The 23,973-nt window shown below is 37.3% G+C and overlaps 1 protein-coding gene across 2 annotated transcripts in view; it reads right to left on the bottom strand.

The window, feature by feature from the left end:
- Positions 1-1,542: 1,542 nt before the first annotated feature.
- Positions 1,543-23,973, bottom strand: part of LOC148360484 (complement C3-like) — a 76,153-nt gene continuing 53,722 nt past the window's right edge. Inside the window, exons 30-43 of one of the 2 annotated variants that reach the window (XM_088341329.1) lie at positions 22,469-22,554; positions 20,704-20,781; positions 19,098-19,253; positions 18,952-19,014; positions 16,725-16,806; positions 16,593-16,641; positions 15,155-15,245; positions 14,998-15,087; positions 14,820-14,922; positions 13,841-13,930; positions 11,323-11,415; positions 11,165-11,248; positions 4,744-4,888; positions 1,543-1,754 (exon numbers count right to left, since the gene is read on the bottom strand). In XM_088341329.1, the coding sequence (XP_088197455.1) occupies positions 1,613-1,754; positions 4,744-4,888; positions 11,165-11,248; positions 11,323-11,415; positions 13,841-13,930; positions 14,820-14,922; positions 14,998-15,087; positions 15,155-15,245; positions 16,593-16,641; positions 16,725-16,806; positions 18,952-19,014; positions 19,098-19,253; positions 20,704-20,781; positions 22,469-22,554 (1,352 nt within the window). In that variant the 3' untranslated portion in view covers positions 1,543-1,612. Of the gene's footprint in view, positions 1,755-4,743; positions 4,889-11,164; positions 11,249-11,322; positions 11,416-13,840; positions 13,931-14,819; positions 15,088-15,154; positions 15,246-16,592; positions 16,642-16,724; positions 16,807-18,951; positions 19,015-19,097; positions 19,254-20,703; positions 20,782-22,468; positions 22,555-23,973 lie in introns of both variants that reach the window. The other variant, XM_088341328.1, reaches the window with a different exon arrangement.

Below are 23,973 nucleotides of genomic sequence, written 5' to 3' on the forward strand. Positions count from 1 at the left end.
AGAGGTTTGTTGACAGGCTGACAAAGGAAAAATGAGAGCACTGCGCTTAAAAAGACAGAAAGCCAATCTGGCAATGAGCCGCAGCTGGCGCCACACGGGCGGGGCCAATTGGGCGCCATGGCAACCGTGACACACACGGGCAGGGCCAATTGGGCACCACAGCAACCGTGACAGACACACAGGTGGGGCCAATTGGGCGCCATGGCAACCGTGACACACACAGGCAGGGCCAATTGGGCACCACGGCAACCGTGACACACACACAGGTGGGGCCAATTGGGCGCCATGGCAACCGTGACACACGGGCAGGGCCAATTAGGCTCCACGGCAACCGTGACACACACACAGGTGGGGCCAATTGGACGCCATGGCAACCGTGACACACACAGACAGGGCCAATTGGGCACCACAGCAACTGTGACACACACACAGGTGGGGCCAATTGGGCATCACGGCAACCGTGACACACACAGGTGGGGCCAATTAGGCGCCATGGCAACCATGACAGGAAAAAAATGTGAGGCGAGTCCCTTCGAAGCTGGCTTTCACTTGGTGGCGAGCGACTCAGTACTCGTTAATATTTTCCAGTAATTCCTTTTTAAGTTTCCTGTACTTTTACCGTACTTTACTATACTTTGTAGTACATTTTCACATCTTCTCAGTATTTAACATTTTCTACCCGATTCTGTCACGATTACCGATCTGATGCACCTGTGCCCGCTCGTTTTCCGCCAACTGCCTCGGACTCTGATTGGCTCCCTGTCACTATTTAAACCCACTCCTTTCTGTCACCTGTTATCAGTCCGTCCGCGAACCTCAGTTTACTCTAGGCAAGCTTTTTTCGACCTCGACTCTCTCCTGTTTTTGCTCCCGTCTGTTTCCTGGCTTTGACCCGTTTTTTGATCCTGACCACGTCTACTCTCCTCTCCTGGCTTCCGATTCGCTTCCGATCCCGACCACGTTTTTTGCTCTCCTGTCCCTGCTACTGAGTCATTTTTTTTATAAATTAAAGATGATTATACTGGTAACGAGACAAAGACAAAAATCAAGCAGTTCGAAACTGTCGGCTGTACGTTTAAGCGGCGCTTGGTATTTGGCAGTCGTTTCCTTGGTTATTATTTTTCCACTTTTCCATAGCGCTGTCTCTCTGGGGACTTATTACCATAAGCAAAAAGGCAATACGACGCCCTCAATCACAATAAAATGAGAAGCGCTCCTTCACAAACACAACGGATCAATAATCAGAATAACCAACATTTCTTGAACTTTTATAAATATCTTCTGACCTTGTTAGACGACCTTGGTCAACCGTGTCGCACGGAGGTCAGTCTAAGGAGAATTTCTGTGTATACGAGGTAAGCCTTTTTCAATCCTGACTCCCGCCTGCCCCGTTTTTGCTCCCGTTTGTCTCCGGCTACGACCTGTTTTGATCCCGACCACGTCTACTCTCCCGTCCCGGCTGACGACCCCTTTTTGTCCCCGACGACGTCTACTCTCCTGTTCCAGGTCTAAAAGTGGTCATTGAAAGTATGACAGACACGGTGAAATTGAGAAGATTTTAATTGCGCGATATGAAAATACAAGAAGAGAATCCAAAAAAGACATTTTTCCACTACTGCTCGCAGCCGAATCCTATGTATTTGTTGACCAGGACCTCCATCCCCTTACAAGTTGGTCTGTGTTTTGTCGTTTGGCACTCTTCAGGCGTAGGCCAGTACTCGATCCAGGTTTTCTCTCCCAGAATGTAGTAGTACCTGAAAAGAAACAGGAAAAGAAAAACAAAAAAACATGTTTTACTTCAGATATTTCACAGAAATATTACAAAACACTACAGTATTATTACAAAAAAAATACAAAAGATATACTACAAAAATACCAATACAGTTATACAATAATACAAAAATACTACTGTAGAAATATTAAGACTGAAACACTAAAAAGATACAACGAAGAATACTATGAATATACTACAAAAAATACTGAGGAAATACTACAAAGATACCAGAGTAATATTACAAAAAATATAAGGAAGTACTACAAAATGATACTATGGCTATAGTGCAAAAATACGTCAACAGAAATACTAAAAAATACCACTAGAGTATAACCAAAATACAGAAATACTACTACAGAAACATTATGACAGAAAGACTACAAAAAACTACAACAGTAATAGTAATACTACAATACTATTAGTGCAACAATAACACAGAAATACAACAGATATTAAGACAGAAATACTACAAAAATACATATACAGCTATAAAAATACTTCGGATATATAAAAAAAATTCCAATACGGAAACGCTCAAATATTTCCTCACTACAGTAATACTAAAATACAAAAATACTACTACATAAATCATAAGACAGAAAACTAGAGAAATACCGCAAACATCCTTGAGAAATATTACAAATTAAATACCGTAAAATACAATTACAGTAATACTGAAATACAACTGCATGAATATAGTAACCGAAATACTACAAAAATACACCTACAGTTATACTAGAAAACTTCTACTATGGAAATAGAACAAAACTATGGATATACTACAAAAATACTAGAGAAAGCTAGACATACTCCAGAAATGACACAAATACTACAGAAACTGACTGCAGTAATACTACAAAAATACTAGTGATATTAGAAAACTTCTACTATGGAAATAGAACAAAACTATGAATATACTACAAAAATACTACAGAAAGCAACAGACATACTGCAGAAATTTCACAAATACCACAAAAACCGAATGCAGTAATACTACAAAAGTACTACTACACAAATCATAAGACAGAACACTCGAGAAATACTACAAAAATACTAGGGATATTAGAAAACTTCTACTATGGAAATAGAACAAAACTATGAATATACTACAAAAATACTACAGAAAGCTACAGACATACTCCAGAAATTACACAGATACTCCAAAAACCGACTGCAGTAATAATACAAAAATATTAGTTATATTAGAAGACTTCTACTATGGAAAGAAAACAAAAACACAACTATGGATATACTACAAAAACACTACAGAAAGCTACAGACATACTCCAGAAATTACACAAATACTACAAAAACCGACTGCAGTAATACTACAAATAAGCTGGTTATATTAGAAAACTTCTACTATGGAAATAGAACCTAAGCACAACTGTGGATATACTACAGAAAGCTACAGAAATACTGCAGAAATTTCACAAATACTACAAAAACCGAGTGCAGGAATACTACAAAAGTACTATTACACAAATCATAAGACAGAACACTCGAGAAATACCGCAAACGTCCTAGAGAAATATTACAAAAATATTACAAATTAAATACCGAAAAATACAATTACAGTAATACTGAAATACTACTGCATAAATATAGTAACCCAAGTACTACAAAAATACACCAACAGTTACACTACAAAAATACTTATATTAGAAAAATTCTACTCTGGAAATAGAACAAAACTAGGAATATACTACAAAAATACTACAGAAAGCTAGACATACTCCCGGAATTGCCCCAAATACTACAGAAACTGAGTGCAGTAATACTACAAAAATACTGGTTACATTAGAAAACATCTACTATGGAAATAGAACAAAAGCACAACTATGGATATACTACAAAAACACTACAGAAAGCTACAGACATACTCCAGAAATTACACAAATACTACAAAAACTGAATGCAGTAATACTACAAAAAATACTAGTTATATTAGAAAACCTCTACTATGGAAATAGAACAAAAGCACAACTATGGATATACTACAAAAACACTACAGAAAGCTACAGACATACTCCAGAAATAACACAAATACTACAGAAACCGAGTGCAGTAATACTACAAAAATACTAGTTATATTAGAAAACCTCTACTATGGAAATAGAACAAAAGCACAACTATGGATATATTACAAAAAATACGAGAGAAAGCTAGACATACTCCAGAAATGACACAAATACTACAGAAACCGAGTGCAGTAATACTACAAAAATACTAGTTATATTAGAAAACCTCTACTATGGAAATAGAACAAAAGCACAACTATGGATATACTACAAAAACACTACAGAAAGCTACAGACATACTCCAGAAATAACACAAATACTACAGAAACCGAGTGCAGTAATACTACAAAAATACTAGTTATATTAGAAAACCTCTACTATGGAAATAGAACAATAGCACAACTATGGATATATTACAAAAAATACGAGAGAAAGCTAGACATACTCCAGAAATGACACAAATACTACAGAAACCGAGTGCAGTAACACTACAAAAATACTAGTTATATTAGAAAACCTCTACTATGGAAATAGAACAAAAGCACAACTATGGATATATAACAAAAAATACTAGAGAAAGCTAGACATACTCCAGAAATGACACAAATACTACAGAAACCGAGTGCAGTAATACTACAAAAATACTAGTTACATTAGAACTTCTACTATAGAAATGGAACAAAAGCACAACAATGGATATACTACAGAAACACTACAGAAAGCTACAGACCTACTCCAGAAACGACACAAATACTACAGAAACCGAGTGCAGTAATACTACAAAAATACTAGTTACATTAGAACTTCTACTATAGAAATGGAACAAAAGCACAACAATGGATATACTACAGAAACACTACAGAAAGCTACAGTCCTACTCCAGAAACGACACAAATACTACAGAAACCGACTGCAGTAATACTACAGAAATACTAGAAAAATACTCACGTTTGCAACTTGTCGTTGATGTTGATATCCTTGGAGGAGCCCATCACTAAATAGGATTTTCCGATTCCCAGTTCCAAAGCGTCCCTGCAGTGCGGGTAACTCAGGAAAGTACGCAGTTTGCCTCTGGCGCCCGTATCTTTATTTCCTGCAATAGAAGAAGAACCAGGTTGTAGTATGTAGCGACCCCTAGTGGTGTAAAAATACCTCACTTATTTAAAAAAAATTAAAAAAATCACCGTTGATTCAAACAAAAAACATAAACAAATGTACTCTCGCAAAACAGTAACCCTGCTAAAATACTACAGAAATACTACATACAACCTATTATGGAAATACTACAGAAATATTACGGTAATATTAGAAAAGTTGTAAATACTACAAAATACTACAATGGGAATACTGCAAAAACTACTATGGAAATACTACAAAAATAACACTACAACAATACTATATGACACAAATACTACTAAAGAAATACAAAAATACAACTACAGTAATACGATAAAAGTTACTACAGAAATACTACATACAACCTATTATGGAAATACTACAGAAATATTACGGTAATATTACAAAAGTTGTAAATGCTACAAAATACTACAATGGGAATACTGCAAAAACTACTATGGAAATACTACAAAAATAACACTACAACAATACTATATGACACAAATACTACTAAAGAAATACAAAAATACAACTACAGTAATACGATAAAAGTTACTACAGAAATACTACATACAACCTATTATGGAAATACTACAGAAATATTACGGTAATATTACAAAAGTTGTAAATGCTACAAAATACTACAATGGGAATACTGCAAAAACTACTATGGAAATACTACAAAAATAACACTACAACAATACTATATGACACAAATACTACTAAAGAAATACAAAAATACAACTACAGTAATACGATAAATGTTACTACAGAAATACTACATCCAACCTATTATGGAAATACTACAGAAATATTACGGTAATATTACAAAAGTTGTAAATACTACAAAATACTACAATGGGAATACTGCAAAAACTACTATGGAAATACTACAAAAATAACACTACAACAATACTATATGACACAAATACTACTAAAGAAATACAAAAATACAACTACAGTAATACGATAAAAGGTACTACAGAAATACTACATACAACCTATTATGGAAATACTACAGAAATATTACGGTAATATTACAAAAGTTGTAAATGCTACAAAATACTACAATGGGAATACTGCAAAAACTACTATGGAAATACTACAAAAATAACACTACAACAATACTATATGACACAAATACTACTAAAGAAATACAAAAATACAACTACAGTAATACGATAAAAGGTACTACAGAAATACTACATACAACCTATTATGGAAATACTACAGAAATATTACGGTAATATTACAAAAGTTGTAAATGCTACAAAATACTACAATGGGAATACTGCAAAAACTACTATGGAAATACTACAAAAATAACACTACAACAATACTATATGACACAAATACTACTAAAGAAATACAAAAATACAACTACAGTAATACGATAAATGTTACTACAGAAATACTACATCCAACCTATTATGGAAATACTACAGAAATATTACGGTAATATTACAAAAGTTGTAAATACTACAAAATACTACAATGGGAATACTGCAAAAACTACTATGGAAATACTACAAAAATAACACTACAACAATACTATATGACACAAATACTACTAAAGAAATACAAAAATACAACTACAGTAATACGATAAAAGTTACCACAGAAATACTACATACAACCTATTATGGAAATACTACAGAAATATTACGGTAATATTACAAAAGTTGTAAATGCTACAAAATACTACAATGGGAATACTGCAAAAACTACTATGGAAATACTACAAAAATAACACTACAACAATACTATATGACACAAATACTACTAAAGAAATACAAAAATACAACTACAGTAATACGATAAAAGTTACTACAGAAATACTACATACAACCTATTATGGAAATACTACAGAAATATTACGGTAATATTACAAAAGTTGTAAATACTACAAAATACTACAATGGGAATACTGCAAAAACTACTATGGAAATACTACAAAAATAACACTACAACAATACTATATGACACAAATACTACTAAAGAAATACAAAAATACAACTACAGTAATACGATAAAAGGTACTACAGAAATACTACATACAACCTATTATGGAAATACTACAGAAATATTACGGTAATATTACAAAAGTTGTAAATGCTACAAAATACTACAATGGGAATACTGCAAAAACTACTATGGAAATACTACAAAAATAACACTACAACAATACTATATGACACAAATACTACTAAAGAAATACAAAAATACAACTACAGTAATACGATAAAAGTTACTACAGAAATACTACATACAACCTATTATGGAAATACTACAGAAATATTACGGTAATATTACAAAAGTTGTAAATGCTACAAAATACTACAATGGGAATACTGCAAAAACTACTATGGAAATACTACAAAAATAACACTACAACAATACTATATGACACAAATACTACTAAAGAAATACAAAAATACAACTACAGTAATACGATAAAAGTTACTACAGAAATACTACATACAACCTATTATGGAAATACTACAGAAATATTACGGTAATATTACAAAAGTTGTAAATGCTACAAAATACTACAATGGGAATACTGCAAAAACTACTATGGAAATACTACAAAAATAACACTACAACAATACTATATGACACAAATACTACTAAAGAAATACAAAAATACAACTACAGTAATACGATAAAAGTTACTACAGAAATACTACATACAACCTATTATGGAAATACTACAGAAATATTACGGTAATATTACAAAAGTTGTAAATACTACAAAATACTACAATGGGAATACTGCAAAAACTACTATGGAAATACTACAAAAATAACACTACAACAATACTATATGACACAAATACTACTACAGAAATATTACAACAGAAATACAAAAAAACAACTTTAGTAACCCTGCAAAAAATACTACAGATATACTACATACAACCTATTATGGAAATACTACAGAAATACTACAGTAATATGACAAAAGTTGTAAAGAAACACAACAAAATACTACCATGGGAATACTGCAAAAATAACATTACATCAATACTATATGACAAAAATACTACTACTGAAATATTACAACAGAAATACAAAAATACAACTACAGTAATACGATAAAAAATACTACAGATATACTACATACAACCAATACAACTACAGTAATATGAAAAAAACACTAAAGATATACTACAAACATTTTACTTTAGAAATACTACAAAAATACCACTGCAGAAATACTATACAATTACTAACAAAAATAAAACTACAGTAATATTGCAAAACCAGCATGAAAATACAGAAAAAAATACAACTACTGAATCACTTTAAAGTACCTCTATGGAAATACTACAGATGTACCGCTCAAATGAAATACTACAAAAAAATCTACTTTAGAGGTGTTAGAACAGAAATATTACTTAAATACTACAATAGAAACATTACGACAGAAGTCTACAACTACAGTGATACGAAAAAATACTGCAGATATACTACAAGTTTTACGAAGGAAATACTACAAAACATGCAATTACAGTAATATGAAAACATACTACAGATATACTATGAAAATGTCACTATGGAAAAACAACAAAAGTAATACAATAATACAAAAAAAAGCCCTTAAGAAATCCAACCAAAATACTACAACCGAAATGCTACAAATATACTACTGCAGAAATACTAGAAAATTACTATACAAAATAAAACTACAGTAATACAGCAAAACTACGACTGAAATACTGAAAAATATCTGACGGCAGAAATCATACTTAAGAAATACTTCAAAGTACAACTACAGTAATACCCAGAAAAAGTACTATGGAAAAACTACAAAAACTACAAAAAAACTATAAGGGAAATACAAAAAAAACCACTACAAAAACAAAACTACAGTAATACTGCATAGAAATCTAACTACAGAGAGGAAACACTAGAAAGATTGGAGGAATACAAAATGATACTACAAATATACAGTACGACAAAAACGTTACTATGGAAATACTACAAATATATATATCCTGGAAAACGAATACAAAAAGAGAAAAACTCTATTAACAGGAACACTACAAAAATCCGACTTCAGAAATTGTACTTCAAAAAACGAGACAGAAATACTAGAAACTTACTCTAAAGAAACTACAGTAATACTGCAAAAATACGACTGAAAAACTGAAGAAAATCTGACTGCAGAAATCGTACTAAAGAATTACTTCAAAAGTACAACTACAGTCATACCAAAAAAAGTACTATGGAAAAACTACAAAAATACAACACTAATACAAAAATACTACAATGGAAATACTACAAAAATACTACAAAAACAAAACTACAGTAATACTGCATAAAAATCTAAAGAGATTGTACTAAGGAAATACTAAAAAGATTGCAGAAATACAAAATGATACTACAAATATACAGTACCACAAAAACGTTACTATGGAAAAACTACAAAAATACAACACTAATACAACAATACTACAATGGAAATACTACAAAAACAAAACTACAGTAATACTGCATATAAATCTACGGAAATTGTACTGAGGAAATACTAGAAAGATTGGAGAAATACAAAATGATACTACAAATATACAGTACCACACAAACGTTTCTATGGAAATACTGCAAATATATACTGGAAAATGAATACAAAAAAAGTCAAACTATATTAACACTGCAAGGTAGTAGACAAAGAAAAACCGACTTCAGATATCGTAGTACAGAAACACCACAAAAATTGGACTTCAAATATACGGCAGAAATACTGGAAAATTACTGGAAAAGTAGTGGAAAAATACTGGAAATTACTGGAAAAGTTACTGGAAAAATTATGGAAAAATCATGGAAAAATAGTAGAATATTACTGGAAAATTACCAGAAAATTGCTGGAAAAATAATGGAAAAACACTGGAAAAATACTGAAAAGATTACTGGAAAGATCACTGGAAAAATCATGGAAAAATGATGTATGGAAAAATAGTGGAATATTACTGGAAAATTACTAAAAATAATGGAAAAACACTGGAAAAATCACTGGAAAAATCATGGAAAAAATATGTATGGAAAAATAGTGGAATATTACAGGAAAATTACTGGAAAAATAATGGAAAAATACTGAAAAGATTACTGGAAAAATCACTGGAAGAATCATTGAAAAAATTATGTATGGGAAAATAATGGAATATTACTGGAAAATTACTGGAAAAATACTGAAAAGATTACTGGAAAAATCACTGGAAAAATCATTGAAAAAATTATGTATGGGAAAATAATGGAATATTACTGGAAAATTACTGGAAAAATACTGAAAAGATTACTGAAAAAAATCACTGGAAAAATCATGTAAAAAATATGTATGGAAAAATAGTGGAATATTACAGGAAAATTACAGGAAAATTACTGGAAAAATAATGGAAAAATACTGAAAAGATTACCGGAAAAATCACTGGAAAAATCATGGAAAAAATATGTATGGAAAAATAATGGAATATTACTGGAAAAATACTGGAAAAATAATGGGAAAACACTGGAAAAATACTGAAAAGATTACTGGAAAAATCACTGGAAAAATCATGTAAAAAATATGTATGGAAAAATAATGGAATATTACTGGAAAATGACTGGAAAAATAATGGGAAAACACTGGAAAAATACTGAAAAGATTACTGGAAAAATCACTGAAAAAATGATGTATGGGAAAATAATGGAATATTACTGGAAAATTACTGGAAAAATACTGAAAAGATTACTGAAAAAAATCACTGGAAAAATCATGTAAAAAATATGTATGGAAAAATAGTGGAATATTACAGGAAAATTACAGGAAAATTACTGGAAAAATAATGGAAAAATACTGAAAAGATTACCGGAAAAATCACTGGAAAAATCATGGAAAAAATATGTATGGAAAAATAATGGAATATTACTGGAAAAATACTGGAAAAATAATGGGAAAACACTGGAAAAATACTGAAAAGATTACTGGAAAAATCACTGGAAAAATCATGTAAAAAATATGTATGGAAAAATAATGGAATATTACTGGAAAATGACTGGAAAAATAATGGGAAAACACTGGAAAAATACTGAAAAGATTACTGGAAAAATCACTGAAAAAATGATGTATGGAAAAATAATGGAATATTACTGGAAAATGACTGGAAAAATAATGGAAAAACACTGGAAAAATACTGAAAAGATGACTGAAAAAAATCACTGGAAAAATCATGGAAAAATGACGTATGGAAAAATAGAGGAAAAGAGGACCTACCTTCCTTGATGACTTGTGTCACCCGTGCCGAGTAGATGTCCGTGGTGAGACCGTCTTGGAAGGCTTCCAATTGGATGCGGTAAACTGAAGAAGAGGAAGGAGTCCAAAAACTTCAATTCCGTTGTCACGCTTTCCGCGTCGGCCGCGTTTTCTCCTACCGTAGTCGATCTTGAAGGTCTTGGTGGACTCGCAAGACTTCTCTACACGCAGATCCGAGCTGATTTCACCTTTCCTTTGAAGGCTGCAGTTCTCTGAAAGACAGGGTTCCTACACCTTCAACGGGGACAAATTCAAGCACTTTTCAAGCACTTTCAAGGCCAAGTCATCCAAAAAACTCGCTTGAAGCTGTTTTAAGCCCTTCCTATCTATGATTTACAATCATTTTGTGGGATGCTGTAAACTGACAGGAATTCTGCCAGTCTGATTTAACAATAAATGCAGCTTTAATACGGGGATGGGCCAGTCTTCAATCTGGGGTTTCTTTCCGAAAATATAGAGCAGGGGTGTCAAACTCATTTGAACTCGGGGGCCGCAAGATAGAACAAACATTCTCTCAGGGGCCAGACTAATGAAAAGGAGAGATGGACAGAAAGAAAGAAAGAACGAAAAAAGAAACAATGAAAAAAAGAAAAAGAGAAAGAAAGACAGACTGGTAGATTGAGGAGAAAGAAAATGAGAGAAAGAAATAAGAAAAGGAGGGAGAGAACGAGAGAGGGTGGGACAAGGAAAGAGAGAAAGAAAAAGAGATAAATGAGAGCGAGAGACAGAGAATGTTAAACAAAAGAGATACAAAGAGAAATAGTGAGAGAGGGGGAAAGAAAGAGAGAGAAAAAGAAATCCAAACAGAAATAGAGAGAAGTGGAGAAAGAGGAGGTTGATGCAAGAGAGAGAGAGAAAAGACAGAGAAAAGTAAAAACAGGAAGGGAGAGCCAAAGAAGGTAAAAAGACACCTATAGAGAAAGAGAAGAAAAGGAACAAAGAAAGAAAAAGAGAGACGGAGCAAGTGAAAGAGAGAGCGATAGAAAGTAAGAGAAAAAGGGAAGACGAGAGAGAGATTGAAAGAGAGAGAGAGAGAGAAAGAAAGAAATACAAGTACAACGTTTGTGAGAGGCGCCAAAATCAAGTGGACATATTTCAACCTGCAGCTTGTTTTTCTCTTGCGCTTCCCTCAGCGTTGTCTCGCGGGCCGGATTCAATCCCTTAGCGGGCCTGATCCGGCCCGCGGGCTGGCAGTTTGACACCTGTGATAGAGGAACTTGAATACAAACTGAAAAAAAAACGTTTGGAGTAAAAATCTTAAAAAAGCAACAACAAAAAAACCCAAAAAACGCTTTGAGGCAGCGTTCGTACACCTTTATTCATGGCGAAATTCAAGCACTCTCAAGGCTATTTTTTAAAAATTTCCAGGACCTTCAAAAAAGGAAATCAAGCGCCAAACTAAAGAATGTTTTAGTTGAATATGATGACTAAAATCAAGTTTGTATCTTGCTGCTAGCACATATTTTGTGCCATTTTGAGCTGTTTTTATTGGTCTACTTCATTTTTCCGTCAATGCGCTGCTATAAACTGAGATGAATTCTGCCTGGACAATGCATGCAATGCAAGACAGAAAGTGTCATGATTACCGATGTGAATCACCTGTGCCCGCTCATTTGGGTTCTGATTGGCTCCCTGTCAGTATTTGACCCCAGTCCTGTCAATCCCCTGTTGTCAGTCCGTCTGCGAATCTCCATGTATACAAGGCAAGCTTTTTCGACCCTGACCCCCGCCTGTCCCGTTTTTGCTCACGTTTGTCTCCGGCTACAACCCGTTTTTATCCCGATCACGTCTGCTCTCCCATCCCGGCCTCCGACCCCTTTTTGTTCCCGACGACGTCTACTCTCCCGTTTTGGCTTACGACTCGTTTCCGACCCCGACTGCGTCTTGCTCTCCCGGTCCTGGCTACCGACCAGTTTTTCGGAGGAGGATCTGTGTCTAAATTTGTTAAACCAGAATTGTAAATAGTTAACTTGTTTGGCATTTTAACATTTATTTATTGCGCATTAGGGTTTTATTTTGATGTCATTGTTTTGCATTTTCAGGGTTTTGTGATGTAGTTCAACTTTAGATATACTTTGTGTGTAAAAACAAACATTTTTTTATATTTTACAAAACTGATGCGGGGCACCTGAGTCAGCCGCAGACGCTGATTGGCTGCTTCCGCCTTCCTGTCCATTTGTCGGATCGTTTGTGAAACTACGCTACACGCTAGGCAAACTTTTGTGACTCCTGAGTCAATCCTGCCCTGTTGTTCTGTCTGATTCCCGTTGCTGACCCGTTTATGTTTTTGGTCCTCCGTCCCGGCCATCGATCTGTTTTTCCTCGCTCTCGACATTGCCTGCGCTCGACACGGAAGTGCCAATCTACTCCCTGCCGAAAAAGTCGTCTCTTCTCAGTGAGCTGAGCCAAAAAAGCCGTTTTCTAGACAGAGCTGTCCTCTTGGGTGTGACCAGTAGGGGACGTGACGCTTCGCATGACCAAAAAACAAACACAAAACTGTTTCTCTCCACCATAAAAACGAGGGAATACTGTAAACTACATATTTCTAGCCGTACAAAACATACACTAAAACGTATTCTTTCAAAATAAAATCTCAAACCAGATAACCGCAACCAACTTTTTGTAATTGGATCTTACCTTCAGCACAGGTACATTCGTTCTTGGTGCAGAGTTTGAGCAGCTGACCGGCCATCCTCTTGGGGTGGTAGAATTTCACGCAGTGCGTCTCTAGCCAAAATAAAAAAACAAAGAAGAGTGAAGCGGATGAGGCGAGACGGACTTGTCACCCTGAAATCGTCTCTTCGATATCTTGAAAATGACTTTTTGGGATCCCTAAATATCTGTCAGTGCATTACCCTTGTTGTCAGTCCGTCAGCGAACCTCTGTTTTTCACAAGGCAAGCATTTTTGACTCTGACTACCGTCTGTCCTGTTTTTCACCCGTTTCCCACTCATCCGTTCTTGATTTCCCCCTTTGTCTCCTGCTACGACCCGGTTTTTTGACCCCGACCACGTTCTGATCTCCCGTCCCAGCGAACGACCTGTTTTTTGACCCCGACCACGTTCTGAATCTCCCGCCCCAGCTAACGACCTGTTTTTCCGTCTAACTACGCTACGATCTCCCGTTCCGGAATATCCACTTCCGCATTTGGAACACGTTCCGATCTCGTGAGCGGCTTGCTTCCCGCGTCCAGCGAGCACCGGATCGCTGGTGGAACCTTTCCTCTATATTTCGATAAACTTGTGAGTAACGTTACGCATCTGGGTCCTACTTCCGTTCTGGTCGTGACACCATCTAAGAGATTATGAAAAGACATCTTGAAAATGACTTTTTGGGACCCCTAAATATCTTATACACTTGTTGTCAGTCCGTCAGCGAACCTCTGTTTTCACAAGGCAAGCATTTTTTGACTCCGATTCCCGTCCGTCCCGTTTTTCACCCGTTTTCCACTTGTCCGTTCCTGATTTCCCCCTTTGTCACCTGCTACGACCCGTTTTTTGACCCCGACCACGTTTTGATCTCCCGTCCCAGCTAACGAGCTGTTTTTTGCCCCCGACCACGTTTTGATCTCCCGTCCCAGCTACCGATTTAACCCTGAGGCGGTTAAGTGACTCACGATCGTAGTATTCGTAAACAGAGACAGAAGCCGGTTGCAAGACGCCGACTTTCAGTGTCCGGATGATCCTGAAGCTGATTTCCTCGGTGCGCTTGTGAGAGACCTGCAAAGACAATTTGAACCAAAGTTGAAGCGTTCCAGAAGACCCAAAACCCCAGAAGAGTTTTTTGCGTCTTACTTTGTCCAGGTAGATGATGAGCGAGCCCTTCTCCGACAAGACCGTGTTCATCTCGTATTTTGAGATGGTCGGGGCCCGTCCGCTGGCCAGCTACGGACAGGCGAACCGTTAAAAACTGTCCAGATTTGGTTAAGGTTTGTCTTTGGGCTTTTCGTACCGCTTTCAGGTCTCTGTCGTCGGCACGGTAACCGGTCAACAGGCCGATGTCCAAGATAGACATGGAAGCGTCGTGTTTTTTGTTCAGATACCTGTCCGCGGATTCACACGATTATAACTCAATATAAAGAAGAAAACTTTCATTTAGGTGATTGTCATTCCCTGGTCTCTGGATTCTCCTAAAATACTGTCCCAAGCTTATTATTTGAGGAATAAAAACACAGAAATGTTGATGGAAGCATTTATCGGCTCTTTGTTTGGTTTAATGCAATTCCTTGCTCTCTGGATTACCCAAAAATCACATGGAGAAGATGCCAATGCATGCTTTTATTTCATGTTTTTAAAAATTTTAATTCCCTGCTCTCTGGACAATTTTTTAACTTTTTAAACAGGGGACCATATTTCTTATATACTGTAATTCCCTCTTCTCTGGACTCCCTAAATATCACATAACTAAAATGCAGATGCATGCTTTCACCTCCTGTTTTCAATAATTGTAACTCCCTGCTCTCTGGACTCCCTAAAAATCAAATAACCAAAATACCGATGCATGCTTTCACCTCCTGTTTTCAACGACTGTAATTCCCTGCTCTCTGGACTCCCTAAAAATCAAATAACCAAAATGCCGATGCATGCTTTCACCTCCTGTTTTCAACGACTGTAATTCCCTGCTCTCTGGACTCCCTAAAAATCACATAACCAAAATGCCGATGCATGCTTTCACCTCCTGTTTTCAATAATTGTAACTCCCTGCTCTCTGGACTCCCTAAAAATCAAATAACCAAAATACCGATGCATGCTTTCACCTCCTGTTTTCAACGACTGTAATTCCCTGCTCTCTGGACTCCCTAAAAATCAAATAACCAAAATGCCGATGCATGCTCTCACCTCCTGTTTTCAACGACTGTAATTCCCTGCTCTCTGGACTCCCTAAAAATCAAATAACCAAAATGCCGATGCATGCTTTCACCTCCTGTTTTCAACGACTGTAATTCCCTGCTCTCTGGACTCCCTAAAAATCAATTAACCAAAATGCCGATGCATGCTTTCACCTCCTGTTTTCAACGACTGTAATTCCCTGCTCTCTGGACTCCCTAAAAATCACATAACCAAAATGCCGATGCATGCTTTCACCTCCTGTTTTCAAGAATTGTAACTCCCTGCTCTCTGGACTTCCCAAGACAATTTTGTAAGTTTAAACAGGGGATCATATTTTGTATTTACTGCAATTCCCTGCTCTCTGGACTCCCTAAAAATCACATAACCAAAATGCTGATGCATGCTTTCATGTCCTGTTTTCAATGATTGTATTTCCCTCCTCTCTGGACTTCCCAAGACAATTTGGTAAGTTTAAACAGGGGATCGTATTTTGTATTTATTGCAATTCCCTGCTTTCTGGACTCCCCCAAAAGAATATCCTGAATTCGTCTGATACTTACATCACTTCTATTTTCAGTTTGTATATCTCCTCTTCCTCATCCACTTTTTCTAGAAACAGACGAGAACATAGGTGTCTTCAAACACACATTCATCTTTTTGACGATTAAAAAAAAACAAAACAAAAAAAAAACCTTTGAGGAGTTGCACCGACAAATTAAATTTCTGACAGTCGCTTTGTTTTTCCGAAGGCAGAGCGTAATACAGCGACACCATCTGGATGGAAAGAAAACAAAAAAGGAATAAACATTGGCTACATTAATACAGTACTCCGGTACCGAAATGAATCCGTTGGAGTCATTTTCACTTTAGTAGTGGAACGAAAAATCGGAACACAACCGAACACTTGGCTGAGTGAGATGGGCGGCCATCTTGGTAACTCATGCCCGATTCGTTAGCATTGTTGTAAGACCGTTAATGACGAGAGGAAGGAAAATAAGGATTCGTACACCTTTTCCATGGGCAAATTCAAGCACTTTTCAAGCACTTTCAAGGCCCAAATTTTCAATGACTTTGAATGAATGGAACTTTTATTTCTAACATAAAAAAAGCAAAAACAAAACAACACATCGAAAAAAATAAAATAAAACACGCAAACGGTGTTAACGTACATCAGTGTCTGAAACTTATGAGAAAAAGTAAGCGGACACTCAGCCATTAAGTTCGCTGCCCTATTTTCACAACTTGAAACACAATAAGACGACTCATCGCAAAAAAAAATGCACCTACCGTATTTTCCGCACTATAAGGCGCACCTAAATGTCTTAATTTTTTTCAAAAGCTGACCATGCGCCTTATAATACAGTGCGCCTTATATATGGCTCAATATTAAATTCGCAAGGTCTCGCAACTTACGCAACAGCCGCCGACTCGATTTTCCCCCGAACGCGGAGTAGTCCGCGGTGTATGCTGGGATTTATATACCGGCGTTTCATTGGATAACCAATGTGTCAATCATCATTTGAATCGATCGCTATTGGCTAAAGTTATTCGGAGCCTCGGATTGGCTAGAGGGCTGAAACAAACCCTGCAATTGGCCGAAAAAGATGTGTCAATCATCCGTTGAATCGATCGCCATTGGCTAAAGTTATTCGGAGCCTCGGATAGGCTAGAGGGCCGAAACAAACCCTGCAATTGGCCGAAAAAGATGACTGAATAGCAAGCTTGCTAAACTACGCCATAAAGAAACATGTTTCATTAGTCTGTATTTGTGAATATTTGACTCTCCTGGATTTACTTCACCCACGGTTGCATCAACAACAAGGCTGTGGAGGTTGTCAGCAGCATCAAGTTCCTAGGGGTGCACATTATAAACAAATTCACCTGGTCCGTGAACACTGCATCACTGGTTAAGAGGGCACAGCAGCGCCTGTACTTCCTGTGGGGGTTGAGGAGAGCCCACCTGCCCCCACCCTCCCTCATCACATTCTACAGGGGCACCATAGAGAGTATCTATCTATCTATCCATCTATCTATCTATCCATCTATCCAGACATCCATCTATCTATCTATCTATCCAGACATCCATCTATCCATCTATCTATCTATCTATCTATCTATCCAGACATCCATCCATCTATCTATTCATCTATCTATCTATCCATTTATCCATCTATCTATCTATCCAGACATCCATCTATCTATCTATCTACCTATCCATCTATCCAGACATCCATCTATTCATCTATCTATCTATCCAGACATCCATCTATCTATCTATCTATCTATCTATCTATCTATCCATCCAGACATCCACCCATCCGTCCGTCCGTCCGTCCGTCTATCTAGCTCTATCTATCTATCATCACCATCACCATCACTACTTCCATCACCTTTATTACCATCGTCATTATCATCATCGCTATTTCCCTACATTTTCAGCATATTGTATAATTAGAGTATCTATGATGATAACATAGTTCTCTTGGGTGATCATGGTGAAACCGACTGTTATCTGGTGTGTGTTGTCCGTCATACAAGTATCTTTGGACCTGCTCCCTCAGGAGGTCCGCCCCCAGGCAGCAGGACCACCGTTCTTGAGTGTCCTGATCCGTGCATTAAAAAGACAAGGCATAGGAGCTTGAGCATCAAAATTCCCACTTGTCTGCCCTAACTATGAGTTGTGCGATAGGTCTTTTTTGTGTCCTTTTTGATATCAATGTAATTACACCCCCATTTATTAAAGTACTTTATGTATAGAGAGCAGGATTTGAATGGTATTGATTGCTCCAAAGCATTCACCAGCACATTCATTTCATTTCATTTCACCAGCACTTCCCCCAAAATTCAAACATTTTTCAATACTTGAAAACAGAATATCAAAATGTAAGCACCCGTACGAACCCCGGCGAATCGACTTACAGTGAACGTTGCTTCTCCGCTACCTGTAGCCGTCACTTTCACGTCCTGGTTAAATCCCTTGAACTGTCGATTGAAACGCAGCCAAAGCAGAATCGGTGAATGTGAGGGAAAAAATGCTAACTTGACGCGATTTTTGTAACCCTTACTTCAGACGTTCTTGTGGCATGTTGGTTCTTTTTGTTGAAGTTAATTTTGACGGGTAAGGACCTGCCCGGCTCCTCGATGTCGACGTTCAGGTTGTAATCGGGCTCTTTGGCGTTGGCCCAATATTCCGCTATAGCTTGATAAACCATGATGGTCGCCTAAAATAGGAAATAATGGGGTTGAGAGCCTCAGTGTGTCATATTTGACCACTAGATGGCATGTATTGTCTCATGCCGACCGTAAGGGAAATTATGATTCAAATGCGCCACCTGTACTATATTCTATACTCTTATACCCAATATCTCTTGGGAATTTGGCGTTTTTGTGTGCGTCTTACAGTCTGAAAAATACAGTATTTTAGTCTGTCTTATACAGGGGTGCCAAACAGGAGGCCCGCCGGACAACGCCGAGGAAAGCGCAAGAGACAAACGAGCTGCAGGTTGAAATATGTCTACTTGGTGTTGGCAAAGCCAGGTGCCTCTAACAAACGCTGTACTTGTATTTCTTCCTCTCTCCCTCTCTTTCTCCCCTTCTCTCTTTCTGTCCTTCTTCTCTCTTCTTTATCTATTTTCCCTCTCTCTCACTAGTTCTCTTTTATCTTTTTTCCCTCTCTCACTATTTCTCCTTTAACACTTTTCCCTCTCTCTCTCACTATTTCTATTTCTATTTCTATTTTTTCTCAATCTCTTTTATTTCTCTCTCTTTTATCTCTCTCCCTTATCTCTTTTATTTCTTTTTTCTCTTTTATCTCTCTCTCTCTTTTATCTCTCTCTCTTATCTCTCTATCTTATCCCTTTTATCTCTTCTATTTCTCTTTTATCTCACTCTCTTATCCCTTTTATCTCTCTCTCTTATCTCTTTCATCTATTTTATCTCTCTCTTTTATCTCTCTGTCTAAACTCTTATCTCTCTCCCTCTCTAATCTCGCTTATCTCTTTCTCTAATCTGTTTTATCTCTCTCTCTAATCTCTTTTTTCTCCCTCTCTAATCTTTTTTCTCTCCCTCTCTAATCTCATTTCTCTCTCTCTCTCTCTCTCTCTCTTTCTCCCTATCCCTCCTCGTCCCACCCTCTCTCATTTTCTCTGCCTCTCTTTCTCTTGTTTCTTTCTCTCTTTTTCTCTGCCTCTCTTTCTCTTATTTCTTTCTCTCTAATCTACTGGCCCCTGAGAGAATGTTTGTTTTATCGTGGCCACCGAGTTAAAATGAGTTTGACACCCCTGGTCTTATATATATATATATATATATATATATATATATATATATATATATATGTGTGTGTGTGTATATTATATAGTTTGCATTCTATTCATTTATTTTGTAGTTATTTCATAAAAAATAAACAATTTTAGGCGTTCCCTATCATAATTAAGAACTAACTCAAGGAGGAGAGGTTTAATTATTTATGAATGGTCATGAGATTTCCAAGCAAAAAGTAACGGAATCAAGCCGGTATCGATACTACCCTGAATTTATTCGGACCGGATTGACACAAAAACATTCTCAGTCAAATCTTGTAAATAGTTTTGACTATTTATCCTGACAGTCTTTGTTATTTTTCAATGATTTTTCTATTCCGTTCAATTTTCGTCCTTTTTTTTCCCCCCTTACCTGAGTTGATCCGTAGCCTCCGCCCACAAAAGCCTGTTTTTTAAACCAGCTCACGATGGGTCTGGCGTCCTCATATTCCTGGAAGAACACACATGTTTTTTTTTTACCATATGTCAAATCTTCATCAGCCATGAAATTTGAGTTTGTTTTTCTTTCTCAGATGTATTCATGGCTGTCACCTCAAATCACTCAAACGACCGGAAAAACAAAGTTTTACTCGAAGAAAAAAAATGACACGCGCTTTTGGGGTATGCACTTTAAGCTTACTTTTAAAACGGACTTTTATAAGCAACAGTTCATAAAAATACAGATCTTTGGGGGGTTGAAGGCTTGAATACACATTCATCTTTGTTGCTAAGAATTTGTTATGCGTCACCGTAAGGTTAAATGCTAAAAAAAGGGGTTCCGCATGTTGAGGTTTTTGAGTTTTCCCTTGCCCTCATGTAGGTTTTGGATCAGGGGATGGTGTCATAATAGTCTGTGGTTTGCAATAATTTGTGGTCTGTGCAGCCCTTTGAGACTCTTTGTGATTAAGGGAAAAACAAATAAACAGGACTCAAGACATAACTTGATGTTTTTGAGCTTTCCCTTGCCCTCATGTGGGTTTTAGATCAGGGGATATTGTCATGATTCTCTTTAGTTTGCAATAATCTGTGGTCTGTGCAGCCCTTTGAGACTGTCCCTTGTCAAGGTTTCGTCATTTTCCTCATGTTGAGGTTTTTGAGTTTTCCCTTGCCCTCATGTAGGTTTTAGATCAGGGGATATTGTCATGATTCTCTTTAGTTTGCAATAATCTATGGTATGTGCAGCCCTTTGAGACTCTTTGTGATTAAGGGAAAAACAAATAAACAGGACTCAGGACTTGACTTAATGTTTTTGAGCTTTCCCTTGCCCTCATGTGGGTTTTAAATCAGGGGATGGTGTCATGATAATCTTTAGTTTGCAATAATCTGTGGTCTGTGCAGCCCTTTGAGACTGTCCCTTGTTTCTTCATTTTTCTCATGTTGAGGTTTTTGAGTTTTTCCTTGCCCTCATATGGGTTTTAGATCAGGGTATGGTGTCATCATAGTCTGTGGTTTGCAATAATTTGTGGTCTGTGCAGCCCTTCGAGACTCCTTGTGATTAAGGGCGTCACAAATAAACATGACTTGACAATGACAAAATACAAAACGCATGGTCAAAGAGGCTTTAAGCCCTTCATATATCACAAAAGCAAAAGACGTCAAGTGTCTTTTATTTCTCAACAAAAACATGGAAGCCACTAATATGCAATGTGATACTCAACATTTTGGAACAACATTTTTTCCCCCCTTAGGATTTAGTATCAATCAATCTGTTTCATATGGGGAAGCAAACCCCTACACAAAACAATTGGGCGCCGCCAGGCTGTACTTGCTCAAAACACACCACAGGATGTGGTGCCCAAACGACCCGGGGATCCTTTAAATATTTTTCATAAATAGCTGCATTCTTATTTATTCGTAAATAGATATTAGAAAATGTGATGTCTTTTTTCTTCTGCATTGCTGAGACTCTGTATAGGCAGATAGGTTAGACTCAAGGTTTCTCAAAGGCGGAACAGTTACCATTTAAGTTTTAGATCAGGGGATGGAGTAATAATAGTCTGAGGTCTGTGCAGCCCTTTGAGACTCTTTGTGATTAAGGTCGTCACAAATAAACATGACTTGACTTGAATTGAGTCAGGGAAAATCCTTTCCGGAAGAAGTTCCAGATTTTCCAACCTCACTAATTGAAATCAACTTACCCCAGCCTTGACCAAAGCCAGAAGAGCGTAAGCTGTCGCCTCCAGTGTATAAATGTGTCCTCTGGGCACGGGCCAGTGGGTCAATTCTGCAATGCAATCATCAAATATGTTTTTATACATTTGATAAACATTATAACTATTCTTTATACAGGAAAGGATTGCAAATTTATATCAAACGTATCCACTTTTCTTACAGTGGACAACTGAGTTACCGTATCCCTAGCTCAAAATGATTTCACGTTACGATGTGGAATACGATGTTTTTTGGCACTCGTTATAGTATTTTCTCCACTATTTGACATCATCCATCCATCCATTAACTGCCCCGCTTATCCTTGGTAGGGTCTCGGGGGTGCTGGTGTCCATCCCAGCTATTTTCGGGCAGTGGGCAGGGGACAGCCTCAACTGGTCGCAGGGCTCACAGAGACAGACAACTCGCTCTCTCATTCACACTTACGGACAATTTGGACCGGGCAATTCACCTGACGTGCATGTTTTTGGAATCTGGGGCCGGAAGACACCTACGTAAGCACGGGGAGAACATGCAAAGCCCGCACAGAAAGGCTGGTAGCTGGATTTGATCCCATGACCTCAGAACTGTGCCGCCCACGTGCTAACCACTCAGCCGCCGTGCCGCCTTATTTGACATTGAAGTTATATACAGGGATCAGAATGGAGATTTTCATTTTCAGCTGAAATAGCCAGGGTCCAGGAATAAAGCAGGGCGGGCCATTTTTCTAACGGCCGCCAGGGTGCGCCAGAGCAATAAAGGAAAGAGTGAGACAGTCGGATTTTGAATTTGTTTGCTACGCAAGAGAAAAAGTGAAAAAGTCGGAATGCCTTTGGGGTTCAAAAACAGCGGAAATCCGCGGATCCGCGGAAAATTCTGATCCCTGTATATACTATTTTATACGCTGTTTTATTCCACTTATCCTCAAAATACTGGTCCTAAGTTTGACCTCAGCCTTGAGTGCAACTTTTTAAAAGGATGTCGTAAAAAGCCTGTGCTTTGGAATGTTTTCTTTGGTTTCAGTCTGTGCAGATAACAATGATTTATCACCTCGCCTGGGAGGTTAGAATGTGCGTGTCGATGCCCCATTCTGTCCGGACGGCGATGACCTATCACCCTTCTACGAAGCTTCAAAGGAATATTGGGAAATTTGCATCGACGGCGGCGCGGACCAATCAGCCGGAGGCTTGGAACATTTCATCGCCATGTGTCATAAAAGTGGGCAACCCGAGAGCCCCCGTTGGCAAGGAAGAAAGATCCGATTTGTTCATCTCTTTGATTTGGCTAAATAAATGAATATGTGGACTATACTCGGCTCAATAACTTCTCCGGCTTCTGGACATGCGCATACTGTAAGGGTTTGGACAAGACACATGAAGTGTCTTCGGAGTCAGATTTCAGTTTAAGAAATGTTGAAGCCTTACAACATGAAAGATGAATTATTCTGTTTGCACGTATGTCTGTGTGAGTCACAGCTCTAAGATGCCTGTCTCCT

The sequence above is a fragment of the Urocampus carinirostris genome, chromosome 8, assembly GCF_059441175.1.
Source record: "Urocampus carinirostris isolate Australia breed hairy pipefish chromosome 8, RoL_Ucar_1.0, whole genome shotgun sequence".
Classification (NCBI taxonomy): Eukaryota; Metazoa; Chordata; class Actinopteri; order Syngnathiformes; family Syngnathidae; genus Urocampus; species Urocampus carinirostris.